The following is a 17,631-nucleotide window of genomic DNA, read 5'->3' on the forward strand; positions in this document are numbered from 1 at the left end:
CCTATCACTGCTCTGACTTCATTGCATTTACTATTAAAGCCATTCCTAGGGAATCAAACATTATAACATATTCATTCGGATATTAAGGAATTACTTTATACAAATTAAGAAGTATAGCACCAGGACTTATATCCTATATGCCTAATCTTAATGGAAGACAAAAACTATACAGGTAATAAGGGGAAAACAATTTGAGATTATTTGGAGTAGGTAACAGAATAATATTAAACACGGAAAAATGTAATAATATGGTTTCTTTCATTTTTACAACTATTATTTTTGTCATTATTGTTTTTAAATATACCAGATGATTGTCTGAGGGCCATTCACACCCAATATTTAGATTCATTTTATTAGTGGCATATACAAAGCACCATGTAATATGACATATAAAAAGCTGAACAATCATGACTATGTAATTATCTGTAGAAATAACTGCTAAGAAAATATAGCAATATTTAACACAGGATTTCTAAAACCATTACATATTCATTACTTTTTCCAAAGCTAATAATGTCCCATGTTTTATTTTACAGACTTTCTCTGTCAAGATTTATATGTAGTTGGCACTTTGGGTGGGGGGAGCTTAAAATAGTTGCTATGTTCTGTACAGTAATGTTACAGTTTTATACAAACTTCAGAAATATGGCATTTGGAATAGTTTTTACGATCCTCTTCCAAGTGTTCCATTTCACACAACAGCAAATACCCTGAATGCCTTTCCTCCTGGAGGATTCTGTAAACTGCAAAAATACAAAACGTATATTGATGTCATCTCCACATATAATACCTCAAATAACTCATGCTTTTTTATTACATTCAAAAAAGCAGCTCTATGAATCCAGCTGGCCAGCTTTCTTATGCTACTGTAATTTATAGTTATTGGAAAGCTTGAGTGAGGATAACTTAGTTCTTTAAATCTTGGTTGTGTGCTGAGCTTCAAGTTCACTAAAGAAACTTAAGGAGCATAGTGGTAAAATCATATTTTACAGAAAACTTCACTGATTCCAGATCATGTTTTCACATATTACCACTTTTGATTCTAATAGAGCATAGTTAGCAGCTGCAATTCAGTTTTACATGGGGAATGTGGAGATGCTGCTATTCAATATTAAGACCCAGGTTTACTTCCTGACTGACATGGTTAAAAATTAACTGCAAGTTTAAAGAGATGGTGATATTTAAGCAATACTCTAGAGCACTAACATTATCATTTCCTAAGCCTGGCAAAATTTACATTTTTTTGCTATCATACTTACTAATATTTTTAACATTTATGATTTAATGAAAAATCTTAGAAAATGTAATGGTCAAACCTGAAAGATCCTAAGAATTTTTTCATTAAAATGAAAACATACACACACAGCACTCAATCTTATTTTGGGGGTATTTTAAAACAAATTAAAAACAATACAGAATCATACATTTTACTCCTTCTTAAATTACTTTTATGTTATTTGGCAATATCATTCAAGGTATATTTTGTTTAAATGCCTAAAATTTAAAACAGATTAATGTCATTAGTCATTATTTATTCTAATCAAATTTACACTTTTGAAGTCTACATGTTTTGCATAAAGTTTTATTTTCTTAATAATAAAAAAGGCATTAGGGACTAACACAATAAATGCTAAGAGGGAGACAAAGTACAATTCCTTTTCTATATTTATTCATGTACAAGAAAAAGGGAGAAATTTAAAGGGAAGAAAGTATATCACAAATGTGCATACACAGTAAACATACATGCCAGATTTTTTACACAAATAGATGGCCACTCAGAAGCCATTTTATTTATAGCACACAGATTAAATACTATAAATGTGTTTTATTTATAGGATATAGATTCACTAAGTTCTAGAAATGTGTTTTCTTTGTACACAGTGATAATATTGGGAAGATGCAGATTTTTGAATCTGAGTTCTGAGACTGTCTACTTTTATGGCCCGGAGCACATCACTTAACCTCTTTGGGTCTCAGTTAACATGTCTATAAATTAGGGTTTATAGAATTGACTTTATAGGGTTGTTGGTGGAGCTGAGCTAATATACTTAAAGTGCCCAGAGCATCTGAAAAATTCATAGCAGATTCTCAAAATAATTATTCTGTTTTCTTAGGCTATCACCTATCATCTTGTTTTTAAAATAAATTTAAGAAATAGGCTTTTCTTAAGTAAACGCACATTACTCAGTGTAGCTTATAAAACTGTATATCAGAATCTTATAACTCAAGAACCTATTGTATATATCATATCTACTTAAGGAGATAAGCCAGGTTGTAGAGAAATCATGTTAATATAGTCTCATCTGAAAACAGATGCTAAATACAAATCTCTCTTTTTATGACGATGACACCCGGATAGTTATGTGGAAGGCAAGCTACATACCCTGCAGGGCATACCCTTTGTTTTCCTTTAAAGAAATCTTACCATAATGTAAACCTTCCATTAGCAATTTGAAGAACTCACTCAGTACCTAAAAGCCTGGGATTTTTCTGCATCTATACGAAATATATGGGACTTATTATTATTTTCACAAGTTCCAGTGATTTAAAAAGTCACTATGGGTTCTTTTCTATTAACATTGATTAATGATTCATAAAGTAAGCCACATGCATTTTCTCAAGCCAACAGAATATATAATACTAATGAGCCAGATACTATGACATGACCTGAAAGAGTTCATTTACATCATATTAGCCACCCAACATCCAATCAAAAAGAAAATTTGGTTCTGGGGAAAATCAGACTCATTGTTTTTGTCAAATACTTTGTCAAATAACTGGATTAGAGAATTAGTCAGTGCCTTGCTCACCTAAAAAGAATTACATATAAAAACTTAACCTAAAACATTCAAAAGACGATAAAACATATTTCCTTATTATAAGATCAATGAACAAAAGAGTGGTTCTGACTGGTAATCCTATTTTCATTTTGATTTTTATAAGCCTACAGGAGACAGGCACCTCTGGTACTACAGCCTTTCCCATCCCTGGAAAACCTACTATTACAATCAGCAAGGGAATTACCAGCTTAGCCACATAACCTCAAACCCACACAGAAGTGAGTTGGTGGTAAAGTAAGCATAAAAGGATAGAATATGTGTGTGTGCGCGCGCGCGTGTGTGTATGTGTGTGTGTGTGTATATATATATATTATATATATATAATTTTAAATTTACCTTTCTGAGGAGATTCCATTCTGAAAAGAAGCAGTGTAAGCCTTTCTTTTGTCCACAGGCATAACGTCAACATAACCACCATGGTTTCGAACCACCCCAGCGTGCACTGCTGCTCTGCAGATACTGGACAGCTGAGGGGACAAGGGAAAGCCTACTGTTAGGAAATTCCTGCTGAACTCAGGAATTCAGTCTTCTGTTGGACTGAAGTCTCTGATATGTCTCCACATGGATTCTCAATGAGCAGCCACAGGATGATGTTTTGTGCATAAAGAGATGTTTCAAAAATCACTAAGTTAAAGCCACTTCTGAGCAAGTATGACGGCAGGGCGTAAGGGTGGCTGCAGTGCTAAGATCACCTTACCATCTAATCTAGCAAACACATGCCCAACCAAACAGCAGGATTTTTCTGTTGTTGAAGTCATAAAATGCAAATTAGCTCCTGTTATTATTAGGTTTCAGCCTTTGCTAGTCCCTACTGGAGTCACTCTGACCTAATGTTCAGTTTTGACTTATAAATAGATAAACATGGCTCTGTATATCTCTATGCCCCCTTTTCCAGAATACAAGAATATATATTAAATTGGGAGTTTTTCCCTATTAAACAAATATAACCTCCTCAGAGAAATTTTGCCCAAAAGAGTAACTCCCTCTACTCCCCAAAATATGAAGAACAGTCATGGCTTTCACCTGGATTTGCAATGTCTATCGTCACCCTGGTTTGAATGGTCTGACGTGAGGTACTGGCAAATTACTGTGATTATTACATTGTGCCAGTTATGTAATCTGAATTGAATGGAATTTCTATGGAGGAGAAAATTATTGTTTCAGGTTCAACACGGACACATTTTTAAAATCACTGACTTCTAGAAGTCAACTTTTTCCGTTTGGCCCATAAATGTCTTCCCTAGATTTTAACATTTGACTTAATCCAAATGTTCTGCTGAAATTTGTCAGTAGCTGAGTACAGCCCAAGGAAATTCCATAAAACGAAACATGAACTGTTTCAGTGCGAAGTGATCCGCCTCATTTCCCCACGAATTTTTTCTGACCCCACTGGCGTGCTCTTTTCTTATCTCCATGCCCATGTAAGTGGGTTAACGGGCTCTTGGAGGTTCACATGAGCATATGCATCTTACATGACCTTGCTTTATTACTGTGCTCTGTTTATTAGATCAGAGAGCCCAAATGCCAGTGTTTATTAGATCAGAGAGCCAGAATTCTAAGCTGGTTTATCCTTTCCGTGTTTTGCTCTATCACAAAATGCCATATATCTAAAACCTCATATCCTTACTGTTAGGAGGCATTTTATTCATCAGTTAAAGGCTCTTGCTGAATTAATGTTTGTATCCATTATGGATCATAACAAATGAAATTAAAAATAATTTTATACACATTTCAGTATTTATCTTGCTCCATTAAAAACATATTATCAGCATTTTTCCCAAGAATTCTTCATTCTTCTGAGAATTCATATATCAGCGAGAATCTGTTTCTTTATTCTGTACAGTAGTTTCCCCTTATCCACGAAGGCTACTGTTCCAAGACCTCCAGCAGATGCCTGAAAGAGCAGGCAATACCAAACCCTAAATAATTTATATATTTCCTGTATATGAACACTATGATAAAGTTAAATTTATAAATTAGGCACAGTAAGAGATTCACAGCAATAATAACACAATAGAACAATTATCACAATATACTGTAATAAAAGTTACGTAAATGTGGTTGCAGTCTCTCTTTCTCTCTCTTCTCCCCTCCCTTTAGACTCTCTTACTGTACTGTACTCAATGTTTCACTTAAAGGAAGCCCTTTATATCTTCTCTTTGGCATGCCTGAACAGCCAGCATCTACTACTCTCGCCCTTGGGGCCATCATGAAGTAAAGTAATGGTGACTTGAACAGAAGTACCATAATACCATGACAGTTGATGTGGTAACAGTGACTAATGGGAGGGCAGCATCTGCAGCATGGAGATGCTGGATAAAGGGATGAATCATGTCCCAGATGAGATACAGCAGGACATAACGAGACTTCATCACGCTATTCAGAACAGCATGCAACTTAAAACTTATGAATTGTTTATTTCTGTAATTTTTCTTTTACTATTTTCAGACTGTGGTTGGTTGCAGGTAACTGAAACCATGTAAAGTAAAACCCTGGATAAGGGAGGACTACTGCATATAAATGTACATATGCACATTTAAATGTGTGTATATGGAGTCTATGGATTTTATGCACATACACACATGCATCACACACAAGTGCTGAGAAATGCAGATATTAGAATACTTACATCAGAATAAACTCGAGTTCCAATTACACGAGCATAATGTGGATTTGCCTGCATACAGTTGCGAGGGCAGTATACTCTGAAAAATAAACACATATTTATAAATACTAAGTAGCTGGTTATTTCAATCTTTTTTATGAGCAAGACTACAGACATGCAAACACAAAAGTAAACTCAGCATTGTAAGCCCTCCTGATTTTTTTCTCTTCTCAGATAGGTCAACTGTAAAAGCTACGCACTGGACACAATTGCTTCTGCCTGTCCTATCCATTTCCAGCTTTTGGCACAAATGTGTTTCCTTTTAACCAGAAAGCTTTCTAATATAGGGACTCAAAGCAGAAAGAGGGAGCAGGAAGTAACTTTAAGTATCTGGGTATTTGGTACCCAATGTGTGTGAAGAATTTACTGAACAGGTAACATGGAAAATTTGAATCCCCGTTCAGCTCATATATCTCATAGTTTCTTTTCTCTGTGCTCACATCTCAGGTATCTCATCCAGTTTCATGGTTTTCATTATCATCTATAAACTGTTGATCTCCAACTTTACATCTATAGTTGAGATCATAATTAAGTTATTATTTAATAATAAATTTGTGCATCCTATGGCTTATTCTGTGCCTTCACTTAGATCTAATAAATTCAAACATAGTATGTTTGAATGAAAATTCCTAATCTCCACCCCCAGCCCCCTAATAGGTTCTTCCTGTAGCCTTCCTGCAATAAATGGAATGATGAGCACCATCATTCCATGTGCTCAAGCCAAAAAATTTTTATTCTATCCAAAATCCTTTCTCTTATCTCACACCTTACATTTCACTCACCAGCAATTTCTACCGACTCTAAATTAAAATATATTCAAAATCAGATCACTGCTAGGCACCTCATCACTGTAACTCTGGACTCTGTCACCTGACGTCTGACTTACTGCAAAAGGTTCTCCTATAACCTCCCTGCTTTCTACTTTGCCTCCTCCAATTTACTTTTTTCTACACACTTATATGGAAGCACAAAAGTCCAGTCATAACATTCCTCTGTGCCAAATACTCCAGGGGCTTTCCATCTCACTCAGAATAATAAAATCCATGCAGTGGTCAATAAGCCCTGCATGTTTTCTCCTCCCATTTCCTCTCTGGCCTTATATCTTACTCTTCCACGTTCTCACCCAGATACAGTCACATTGGTCTAACGATTATGCCTCTGGGCCTTCACGCTCTTTGCATGGAATGTTCTTTCTCCAGATATCCTACAGCCTGCCTTACTAATATCTGATTGGCTTAGTCATTTTTAAAAAGGCCCGAAAGTTTCTTTGTTTAAAAATAGGGTCTAATATCACTGTTCAGTCAATTTCATGATATTAAAAACAACCCACTCCCAGAGTTTAAGAAGCTGTCAAATGGCACCCACTTTTTTAAAACCAATTGATTCTTCTGAGCTTATTTTCCCTTCCCTTCTCTCTGTCTCTCTTTCATACATAAAAGTGGAGAAAACACAATTCACTTTATATATCAACAAAATGATTAAAACCATTCTTTCATGAAGGCATTGATGATTTTCCGAAAACTCCTCTAAAAACTTCAATGGCAACTACATTTACCAATCGAAACATTTAAGAAATGACTACATTTCTTATTTAAAAGTTTTTTCTAAAATATGTATAATACTGGACAACCTAGAATGCTTATATACTTCCTATAAATCTAAACCAGAACCGTTTACATATAAGTAATAAATGATAACTTTGAACTAAACATTTGAGTTCTGTAAATATGCTATTGGGTGTTTCTGTAAGAGGAAGGGTGTCCCCATTGACTGTAAAGTTTTCTCCTTGTATTTGAGAACTGTTGAATGTTCAGTGACCACCCCATGGTGGAAAAGCTACCTGCTCTACCCTTAGGATCACACTGCATGGGGTTCTACTTTGACCTTATTTAATAGTTGGTTTGTGGAAGGCCAAGATCAGTAGCTTCAAAATGGGTTAGTTTTTACTTTTGTGATTTCTAGACAAAGAAAAACTGAAGGAAGTTTTTGCTTGTTTGTATTCTAATCTCTGGTTTTAACACCTTGCTGCTACTTAGAATGTAGATAGCGATCTAATAAAAATGTTCTTTTATCTACAAATTGCTTTTAAGTTTTTAATGAACATGCTGATGGGAGGATTTTAATACACTGTGAACATGCAATACGTTTGAAAAACATAATTGTTTATAGATACAGGTAAAACAGGATAAGATTGCCAATAATGAACACACAGGCACAGGCATACATTATTTACAACATTATGATACTAAATATGAGAAACAGTTTACTTTGGGCTGATCTGCTAGCTATAGAACCAGTTTCTCAAGAACACGATGTCCAGGTGAATCTTGTTTCTTCATCCTCATCATCATTTAATATCCTTTAATTTATCTGCTCTTGGCATTTAATCCCCTGAATAGATTTATTCCTCAACTTATTAAGTGATATAAAATTCTAAAACAAATGCACTGACAATATAGTTCCTTAAAAGTCATAAAATGTCATATAAATACCATTATGAACTAATTTATGAAACTATTAAAAAATTTATATGAGGGAAAGAAAAGAAAACCTTTGCTTCATTGGTCTATAAAAAAATGGGAGGAGGGAGCTTTCCAAACTAATTAAGGTCAAAATTATGTATAAATCATTATTTCCACTGATTTGTTAAATTGGTGACAGTGAAAGTCAAATTTTAAAAAGTTGTATCACTTCCCTTTTGGGGGTAGGTACTCATATTTCTGTTCCTGAAGTAAGCAGAGAAAGAGAAACTTATTTACTAATATTTTACTTGAATGATCTGTTCCTTTTGAAACAAGATTGCTACTGTTCTACAGATATGTTTCAGTGTGATTCTTACTAGTTGGTTCTCATAAACCGTGTCACATGGCTGGCATAGGGTCTAGCATAATACTGGTATTGTAGGTATTTGATAAATGTATAAATGAAAAATTTAAAATTTTTCTTTTTTTTATTGTATCACAATGCTAAAATTTCCCAGCTTCAGCGAGCAATATGTTTTTCTCTACATAAAAATATAATCTGTAAGTATAGGGGTTTGAGTTATCTGAAAACACTTCCGCATAATTTTCTAAGATTATAAAACACACCTTGATTTTAATTAAATCTGTAAACCTAGTAAGAGCATAGTGAGTGAAGCTGTGGTAACAGATTACACTGTTATAATAAAAGATATTTGGTCTGTGCTTATAGCATCCCGAGCAGATGAAGACGGAACTCGCACAGCCCACGTGAATATACAGATTATAGGCATGAGCCCAGCTACCATGGAGCAGCAGAGGGTCCTTGGCATTTGGAGAAAGAACACTAACAATGCCTGGACCGCCTGGAGTTTGTGATGGCCACGACTCCCTGTTGCTTAATAATTTGAGATTACATCCCTATGAACCCTAGAGACACTAGAATTTCAGGCAAAACCAGTTATCACAGGATAAGAACCCCTTACATGTTCACTGGTAAGAGAGTAATAACATAGAAAATATTACCTTGGGCAGTGTGAAGCTGGCTTATGGAACGGGCAGAGTTGTTCCACAGTTGTCTCACAAGTGACAGCCTGAACTACAGAATTCAAGCAGAAAACAAGGGGCAAGTTCTTTGGAAACAATAACATGCAACACAGTAGTAAGAATGTAAGATGAAAAAAAGTGCTAACCTGTTACTTTAGAGACTGTGAAGGAATTAGCAGAATGATATTTGCTGCAGATGAAAACAAAAATTGTCAACTGTTTTCTTCTAAGTATCATCGTCTACATAATTTCTGGTATTTTTTTACATCTAGGAACACTTTTTTTTCTTAAACATTCTTATTTAAATGTCTAAATAAGCAGTAATATAATAATACATAGTCTACTTTATGCTACATCCATATTACCTTCAAGTATGACCCAAATCAATACCATTCTCTTATTTTATTTTATTATTTTTTAATACTCACACAAGAATATGCCTATTGATTTTAGAGAGAGGGAAAAGGGGAATGGGGAGGGGGGGGGAGAGAGAGAGAGACAGAGACAGAAATAGAGACAGGCCAAGGATCTAACCCATAACCTAGGTATGTGCCCTGACCAGGAATTGAACTCACAGCCTCTTGGTGCATGGGACCATGCTCCAAATAGCTGAGCCACCTGGCCAGAGCAATACCATTCATAATATAAGAGGATGATCTCTTCATTATCAATCTCAAAAACTTATGGATAACATAAAACAGTACATATTTATATCTATACATTTGTTTCCTATTAAAGTTAAAACTCTTAATATACTAATTCCCTGACACCATAGAACCAGATGACTTAATCTTTTACAATTAGTAAATAGAAGGTAATGTAAAAATACTAAATAATAAGTACCTCATAGCAGTGTGCATTATTTAATTCCCCTAGTGTGTAGTAAAATGTCTACAATAGATGAGTGAACACTTCTTCATTATACGCATTAGTAAAAAACAGGAAAGTAGGACTATCAAAAATTTCATTGGTTTATCTATTTCCAGATTTTCAGAAAGTCATTTATTGCACAAGGTAAGGCTTATTTCTGATGGTACTTTAATATGACACACCTTTCTCATTTCAAGAGAATTTCCATAATGAACATAATCAAAAAGAAAGCGAAAAAATAAATAATAAGATAACTGTTTTTTAATCTAAAATTCAGTGTTTGGCTTACTGAAACTGATAACTAATATTTATTATTTATTCAAAGAAGTTAATAAATATTTGCTAAATGAATCAGTTAATAGTGTGTCTATGAAGCTTTTACTTGAGAGTAATGACTAACAGCTGAAAACCATATGTCAAGCCTTTGATCAAAACTGTATGTAAAGGAGATGATTCCACAAATTTGCAAGAGTTTTTAATAAATTATTATCATTATGAGTTCCAGCTTTACTGTGAATTTTCATGTAACTGTATATTTACTAAAGAAACTATGTCACATTTCCTAAGAAAAAGCATTCCAAATGAAGTTCAGTGATGTTTATGTTTTCACACAGAAGAGACACTACAAAATATTTCAAAAATCCTCATTTTTCTACTTTTAATAGAGTATACATCAAAATATACATCTATATATATATTCCATAAAATATTTAGTATTTTTAACATGAGAACATTTTAAAGGTAATCAATGCTTTTATGTTGGATTAAATTACATTTAAATGAACAAAAGAAAGGTGATGTACTACATGCTTAGTGACTTTTCAAAATGCTCTTTTACTCACTAATCTGAGTTTATTAATAAAGTTACTGTTGCAGGAAATAAGCTCTTCTCCCTTAACAGGACAAGTAGAATACACAAATCAATTAATCTTCTCTGCAGTATTTTCTGTTACAGCTGAAAAGTTTATTGGTTCACATTGGAAATAACGGAAAATTTGTAAATTCTTGAGGAAACTCTAGAAAATTTGGAGTTTCAGCAACCTCTTTAATTTAGGTGCTTTTTCTTCTTTTTGTTTATGGAAATGTAGCCAAAATGAGCCTTGAAAATTACCACCTTCTCTCTTTATAAATTCTATTCTTTGCCCCAAAAGAACCTATCTCATTGTTACAATTTGAAATCATCTAGTCCAAAAGATCATTTGGGTACTTACCCTATTGTCTGAACACCATTTCTATTGGATTTGATGAAATAATGTTTTCTTCCTTGTCTGGTGATATCTACCCAACCACCATCATTGTCTACTATACCATAATGAATTGCAGCTCTACAAATACTGGATTGCTTGGTGAAAAAGAGGGGGGAAAAGACATTACAATATTAGAGTTCTGCATAAAATACAGCTAGTTGCTATTTATATGACTTTAAATTAGACAAACATTTCTGAGCAAAATATCTATACTTAAATAAATTATTTTTCAAACTAAAAGCATCAAGTATAATGTGAAATAACTATCCCTAAATAATTGTATTTATAATACTTACCATTTCATAGTATACACTGCCAATAACTTTGGCTTTACTATCCAGACAGCCAGCAGGGCATTCATATCTAAGTGAAAGGAAATGGGGACAAAATTTACTTTCTCTGAATGTCAACATAAACTAAAAATATTTCCTATATTTTGTCAGTTAATTTTGAGAATGATAATAAATATTACCGATTGCAGGTTGTTCCTTTGCACTGATCTCTTAATCTTACTTCACAAGAAACAATTTGGGCTAAAAGAAAAAAAGTTAATTTAGGTAATGTAAAAGCTGTATAATTCTTCACATTCAGTCTAATGCCAAGCTTTTGCCATTCTAAAAATATTAAAGCTAATAAAATATAGATGGATATCCCACCTATGTTAGCCTTAACATTTTTGTAAATAATGCAGAAGTCTTACACATTTGCTGCGTGCTTATGACTTCATTTGTGTTAATATCATCTGCTCTTGTCCGGACATGGGTATCGTGGACTTGTGACTGCTGCCGTTCAATTTCATTGGTTTCTTCCTCTCGAGGAGTGTAATACCTGTCTGATCCTTCTGTTAGAGAAAATGGAGTTAAAAAATATGAATCTATTTAAATGCACACAAATTGTCAACTAATGCCAAATCTTTATATTCCTGTTTAACATTTAAAACTAGAAAAAAAATCAGAATTGTTTTTTGGCATCAGTTTTAAGGAGGTGCTCTTATGCACTACATTGGAGCAAGTGAAAAACACATAAGCTTCGAGTCCTTGGTTTATTGATGCTACCCTTTGGCTAATGTTAAACTGAGTCATATCTAAACTTTGCTTGTATTTTAACGTTATCAATGGTTGGTTTTCAGAATGACAACATGAAGTCTCCACAGTGATCTAATCAAGTCAAGGTTTAGTGAATTTGAATCTGTTTTCCCAAATGAAATCATATCCTTAATATTTTTGGGAGAATCACATTTAAAATTCTCCCATAAGGAAATTCAGCCTAAGGAAAGGTTGACACGTCTTTGTTATTTATTACAATGTCAATTTTCCTGAAAAGGTTTTTCCTTTTCAGAAGGAAATTCAATGCACAGAAATTTAAACTTGACAATGAAAAATAATTTTAAATTTTGAATTTAACATTATTTCCAGGTTGAACTATATCAAGAGCTTGACACTGGCATGTGTTGGGGAGTTGTGTTATTTTCATGCGTGTCTGAGGATGCAGAACCTAGAAAAAGGAAGTCAGAATCAAGTCAGGTTAAAGTAAAACACAGGGGCCATTGGTGAATGGGGCAAGTAAGTTGGAGGTTTGGGTGTAAAGAGGATGAAAAGAGACTCACACACAATGAAAAATGCTTCCAGGAATTAAAAGTGGCTCAGGTAACAGAGTGAAATATATGGTCAGTTCTTGTCTTAATGAGCACTGAGTCACTAAGGGGGGAAAAAGGCCCATTGCCTTATGAGTTCTGAAAAAAGAATACATTAATTCTTAGAGTTTCTAATATACGTGGCCTGCATTAATCTTCATTTAAACATCATTAACAAAAAAAGTACAAGAAAGTAAAAAATGTTCATATGGATGGATGCCCAACAGAAGCTTGATGACTTTCACAAAGCTCTGTCACATACATTTTAACTTCATGTGCTATAGATAGGACACCATATTTGTATTTACCTTTAGGACATCAAATGCATTTGAGAATACTACCTTTACAACAGTTTTACAACACTATTATACTTTTTTATTATTTTGGTGTGAGAAATTGTATACTCTACAGTGAGAGGCAGAGAATCAGTACAATTCATTCAGCATGGTTCAAGTAAGCATTATATTATTTTGACTTTTAAAATAATATATTTTATTTTAAACTTTTAAAGTTCTAAAACTAAATTGTGTTAAATTGCTAAATCCTTCAACAACGATTGGTTTTAGAAATAACTCCAGTAAACAATATATGAAGATGGCCTTTAAGAATGTAAATATAGTTGTCACTCTGGGATAAATTCCAAGTACAATTAGAAGTTATATGGAATAATGATGAAATTTTCCTTTAAATACATATTGGTCTAAAAGGCATTAAAAGTGTAAATATATTTTTAAATATTCTAAATGGTTTCTTCAGAATATTTGAAATAGAGCTCTAGAGAGTTTTCAGATAATTAAATGCACATGTTTTTTAAAACAGAAGTGCATGAGTTAGATTAAAATATTAATCAAACTAAATAGCATGGCACAATAGCACATACCTTTGTAGCATAGATTTTCTCTACAGCCTCCTCCAAAGCTGGGTGGGCAAGCGGAACAGGGTCTTCCATGTTTGTAGGGAGCGTGGCCCCACCAGTTCCCCCTCAAAGAAAAACGAGCACTCTTTTAAGAGATAGTCTAACAGCATCATTTATTAAGATGTTGCAAAATATTACTGTATAAGAATCTCCTAAGTGATGAGTTTTGAGGCATAGATTTAAGAAATTTATATCTTTAATTTTTTGTTTACTAGGTTTAAGTATAAATTGTTGCCTCATTCTTTTGTAATATACTAAATAATTTGTTATTCATACTGTTAAAAATTACCAGACCAAACTTTTGCAGAGCACCAAACACTGCTATGGGATATTCATTCATGTTCCATGTTTTTTAATAAAAACAGATTTTAGACTTAGCTTTGACCCGACATATGATTGAGTAATATTTTCAATGTAACCATTTGACTGGTATTTACATAGGTAAAATGAATTTCTCAATTAATGTATAGTTGTTTATATCTAATAAATCAAAATTATTGCATATTTATGCAATATAATAGTGCATCGAGTAAAACTGAAGGCATACATAGTATTCCTGTCTTTAAAAAGATCATATTTTTAATTCATTTTAAGTACTGATTTTATGCATCAGGCAATCATAATTATTGTCTATTACATAAACTAGGTAAAAACCATATCCTTTATTCAACAATACACATTGAAAATTAGAAAAAATCAGAATTGTAAAGTAATTTTTATATTAATAAGAAAAATTTACATGTGAAAGTAGTGTTTTATCTACTTACTTTGGGGAATAGTTACACACCAAGTAGACAGCTTTGGGCCATATCTGGCCCCAGATATTCATGTTATGACACAAGTTAATGGCACAGCCTATTCTGCTACTTGTGGCCCACACAACCTACATTAGAAAAAAGAAAGGCTCAGAAAATGGAAGTTGAGATGAAGTAAGGCACAATATATTGAAGAGAAAAATGTATAAAACTGAACTTGAGAAATACACATGTTGAAACGAGGCAATGTGAAAGAGGATACTTTTCCTGAGACTTTGGGAAGTGCTTAATTCAATTAAAATCATAGATCTACAGCTCAATAACTTGGCCTAGCTATAAAATGTAAGCATCTTCAAAATACAAATTTACTCAATAATTCAAAGTTATCACCTTACTAACCTAAATTTTGTGTTCATATTTCTACAAAGAAATTTACATAACAAAGGTACAGAATTTCTCATCTTGAACAGAAAGCTTTTGGAACAAAAATTTAGGTGTTCAAATTCCTCATACAATGTGATATTTTCATTGTTCCAATTGTCATTAGGGAGTTCAAAAATAACCTTAATCTTGTCACACTCAAAGACATGTAGAACAATCTGTCTGCTTTGTATTCCCTAATACTCAGTCATAGATGTTTTGGAAACTCAGGTCTGTGGTGAGCTTTATCTCATTGAATCTGCCTTCAGTTGTGTGATTTCAAAGTTAAAACATAGCCAATACCAAATTTAAACATTAAATTTAAAAAAGTGCTGCATACATGTAAATACATTGCATATCATTGGCAAATAAAACTATATTTTTATTGTCTGGAAAATAAAAAATAATGACACTTGATTTTGAAAATAGTACATTTCTCCCCATTTGCATTTATCGGGGTTATATTAAAAAAGTTTCATGTGTAAAATCATTGCAATGATACCATTTAAGTATATATATTTGGACTTTTTTTCTGATCATTACTTTTACTGTTTATAGACATTTCTAAGCTTATTCTACATAAACCAAAACTAAATAATTAGTAACCATAATAAAAGACATACAAGTTCAGTAGCCTAAGTTTTCCCATAGTTACAGAAACTCAACTTAGAGAAATGAAGTATAAGATACCCAAAATATACCTGTGTATAATGAGTACATACAGGACCAGAACATCTGAATGGGCAATATGGGTTGCATTCGTGTTCATATGGGTAGCTAAAGTCTCTCACTTCATCATACCATGCTTGTACATGAAATGTTGGGGGCCTATACCTATTTGAAATAAAATAACCAAAAAGAACAAGTTGGAGAAAATTTAAAACCAAATATTGCAAATAGATTGATAACGAAGGGTAGAGGTATTTTTGTGTAGGTTATTAATCTTAAATACTTATGTCCATTACTATTATATCAATGATTGAAAACAAAAAAAGCCTCTAATACTGCTTATCATTCTTGTATAGTTATTTTTTATTGTTCATGTTGGTATGATTGCTTGTTCTCAATATTTAAAATTACAAAATAAATTTCAGGCACTGAGCCTTTGAAAATGTACAACATGAATAAATAAGCATTTCATTTCAAACATGTTTTCAAAAACAAAGTGTTACATTTTATGCTACCTTCCCCAATGTGCTCCCAAATTCTGTCCAATTGACGGAAGCAAGCTTGCAGGTCCATGTTCCCACAAACAAGTTTCAGCCCAGGATTCTGCAGATCTTTCTAGCTCGACATCCCATGTCTATAGTTTAAAACAAAAACAAAATACAGATACAAACATTTAATGTATGTGCAGAGTTTGGAAATTTCTTTGAAATACAGTGTTTCTCAGTTCTTATGTTTTTCTCCCTTCTTACTTATTTATAAAGAGAAGATCTTAGTCTGGGTTCCTACCATCTCTCACCAAGATTTTTGGACTTGCCTCCTACCTAATCTCCTTGCTTCATCTCTCATCCCCTTCAATCTGCTATAACAAGTGTTTAGAATTATGTAAGTGAATACAAGTATACTTAAAGTGATTCTTCTGTCTGAACACATGCAACAAATGCCCATATATGTGAATTCCAAGATCCTTGGTCCCACTGTTCCCTATCCCAAACTGCTATTCCTTGTTTTCACTAGCAGTGTTTCCTTTACCCAGAACATCCTTCTCCCAATTATTTGTCAGACAGACTCCTACTCTTCCTTCACAGACCAGCTTTATGTAACACATTCTTGACACCTTTTTCAATTCTCTCAGATGCCAGCTGTTCCCTCCTTGGGGCTCCTGAAGCTTTGTTATACTCCTTTGTTTAGTAGTTATTACACTGCAGTGTTAGTATTTGTGTACATGTTTATCTCTTTCTTGAGACTGTGAGTTGCTTGGAGCAATTATTTCAGTCATGATGGTGTCTTTGGCCTATTTTCTGTGTGGTACACACAAGGCAGTTTATAAATGTTTGTTGAATACCTAAATGATTAATGAGTCTGAATCCTGTAAAAATATATATGCATTTTCTATACAAATTCAATGAACTATACTTTAAAAATAATTTGTAAAGAAATATTTAAAATTCCAAAATTATTACTGAAGTGACTTTGCCTACCTTGGGTTTAATATTCAATTTATTAATCTGATAAAGAGACAATGTATTGGTGTGGTGGTAAAAACACAGAGTTAAGTAGAATGGGGTTTGGTCTTGGCACAATACAGGATGCTGGGCATGTGAAGAGGAGAGGAAAACAGTCCTGGAACAAGAATGTGAGAACACAACCTAATGTGACAGCAAGGAGACTGAAAGGACAGACAGACTAAACTGCAGTTTATGAATTTAAATTCCTAGAACTTGATGGATGACAGAATTTGGTAGGTGGTGAAGGGGGAAAAACGTGTAGACTTGATGAGTTTACCAAATTCAGAAAAAAGAAAATACAGTAAGAGAAATAGGTTGTAGTGAAAATGTTTATGTATTTCTATGCACATTTCAAGGGGTAGGGGTGAGGTGTCTGTGTTACATGCACTAGACATGTCAAATAGAGAGTAAAAGTACATGACTGGGTTCTGGGTTATGCTTAGAACATATGAATTTTGAAGTTACTCATTCAGAGATAGATTTCTTCAGGAAGATGACAGAGAATGAGAAAAGAAATTAAAAGAAAACTCTGGAATATCAAAATTGAAGGGGAGTAAAAACAATGAGTTAGTAAAATAAACTAGGAAAAATGGAATCAAATACAT

General features: G+C 33.4%; 1 protein-coding gene across 2 annotated transcripts in view; it reads right to left on the reverse strand.

Annotated features, from left to right (window-relative positions):
- Positions 1-691: 691 nt before the first annotated feature.
- The window catches only part of CRISPLD1 (cysteine rich secretory protein LCCL domain containing 1), a 30,855-nt gene continuing 13,915 nt past the window's right edge, over positions 692-17,631 (reverse strand). Inside the window, exons 2-14 of one of the 2 annotated variants that reach the window (XM_054595907.1) lie at positions 16,037-16,155; positions 15,554-15,686; positions 14,445-14,560; positions 13,642-13,742; positions 11,829-11,969; positions 11,601-11,661; positions 11,425-11,491; positions 11,093-11,223; positions 9,158-9,201; positions 8,991-9,063; positions 5,470-5,545; positions 3,177-3,307; positions 692-743 (exon numbers count right to left, since the gene is read on the reverse strand). In XM_054595907.1, the coding sequence (XP_054451882.1) occupies positions 692-743; positions 3,177-3,307; positions 5,470-5,545; positions 8,991-9,063; positions 9,158-9,201; positions 11,093-11,223; positions 11,425-11,491; positions 11,601-11,661; positions 11,829-11,969; positions 13,642-13,742; positions 14,445-14,560; positions 15,554-15,686; positions 16,037-16,155 (1,245 nt within the window). Of the gene's footprint in view, positions 744-3,176; positions 3,308-5,469; positions 5,546-8,990; positions 9,064-9,157; positions 9,202-11,092; positions 11,224-11,424; positions 11,492-11,600; positions 11,662-11,828; positions 11,970-13,641; positions 13,743-14,444; positions 14,561-15,553; positions 15,687-16,036; positions 16,156-17,631 lie in introns of those variants that run through there. The other variant, XM_054595908.1, reaches the window with a different exon arrangement.

The sequence above is a fragment of the Pteronotus mesoamericanus genome, unplaced genomic scaffold, assembly GCF_021234165.1.
Source record: "Pteronotus mesoamericanus isolate MK-2021 breed Mesoamerican mustached bat unplaced genomic scaffold, CSHL_Meso_final scaffold_54, whole genome shotgun sequence".
Lineage (NCBI taxonomy): Eukaryota > Metazoa > Chordata > Mammalia > Chiroptera > Mormoopidae > Pteronotus > Pteronotus mesoamericanus.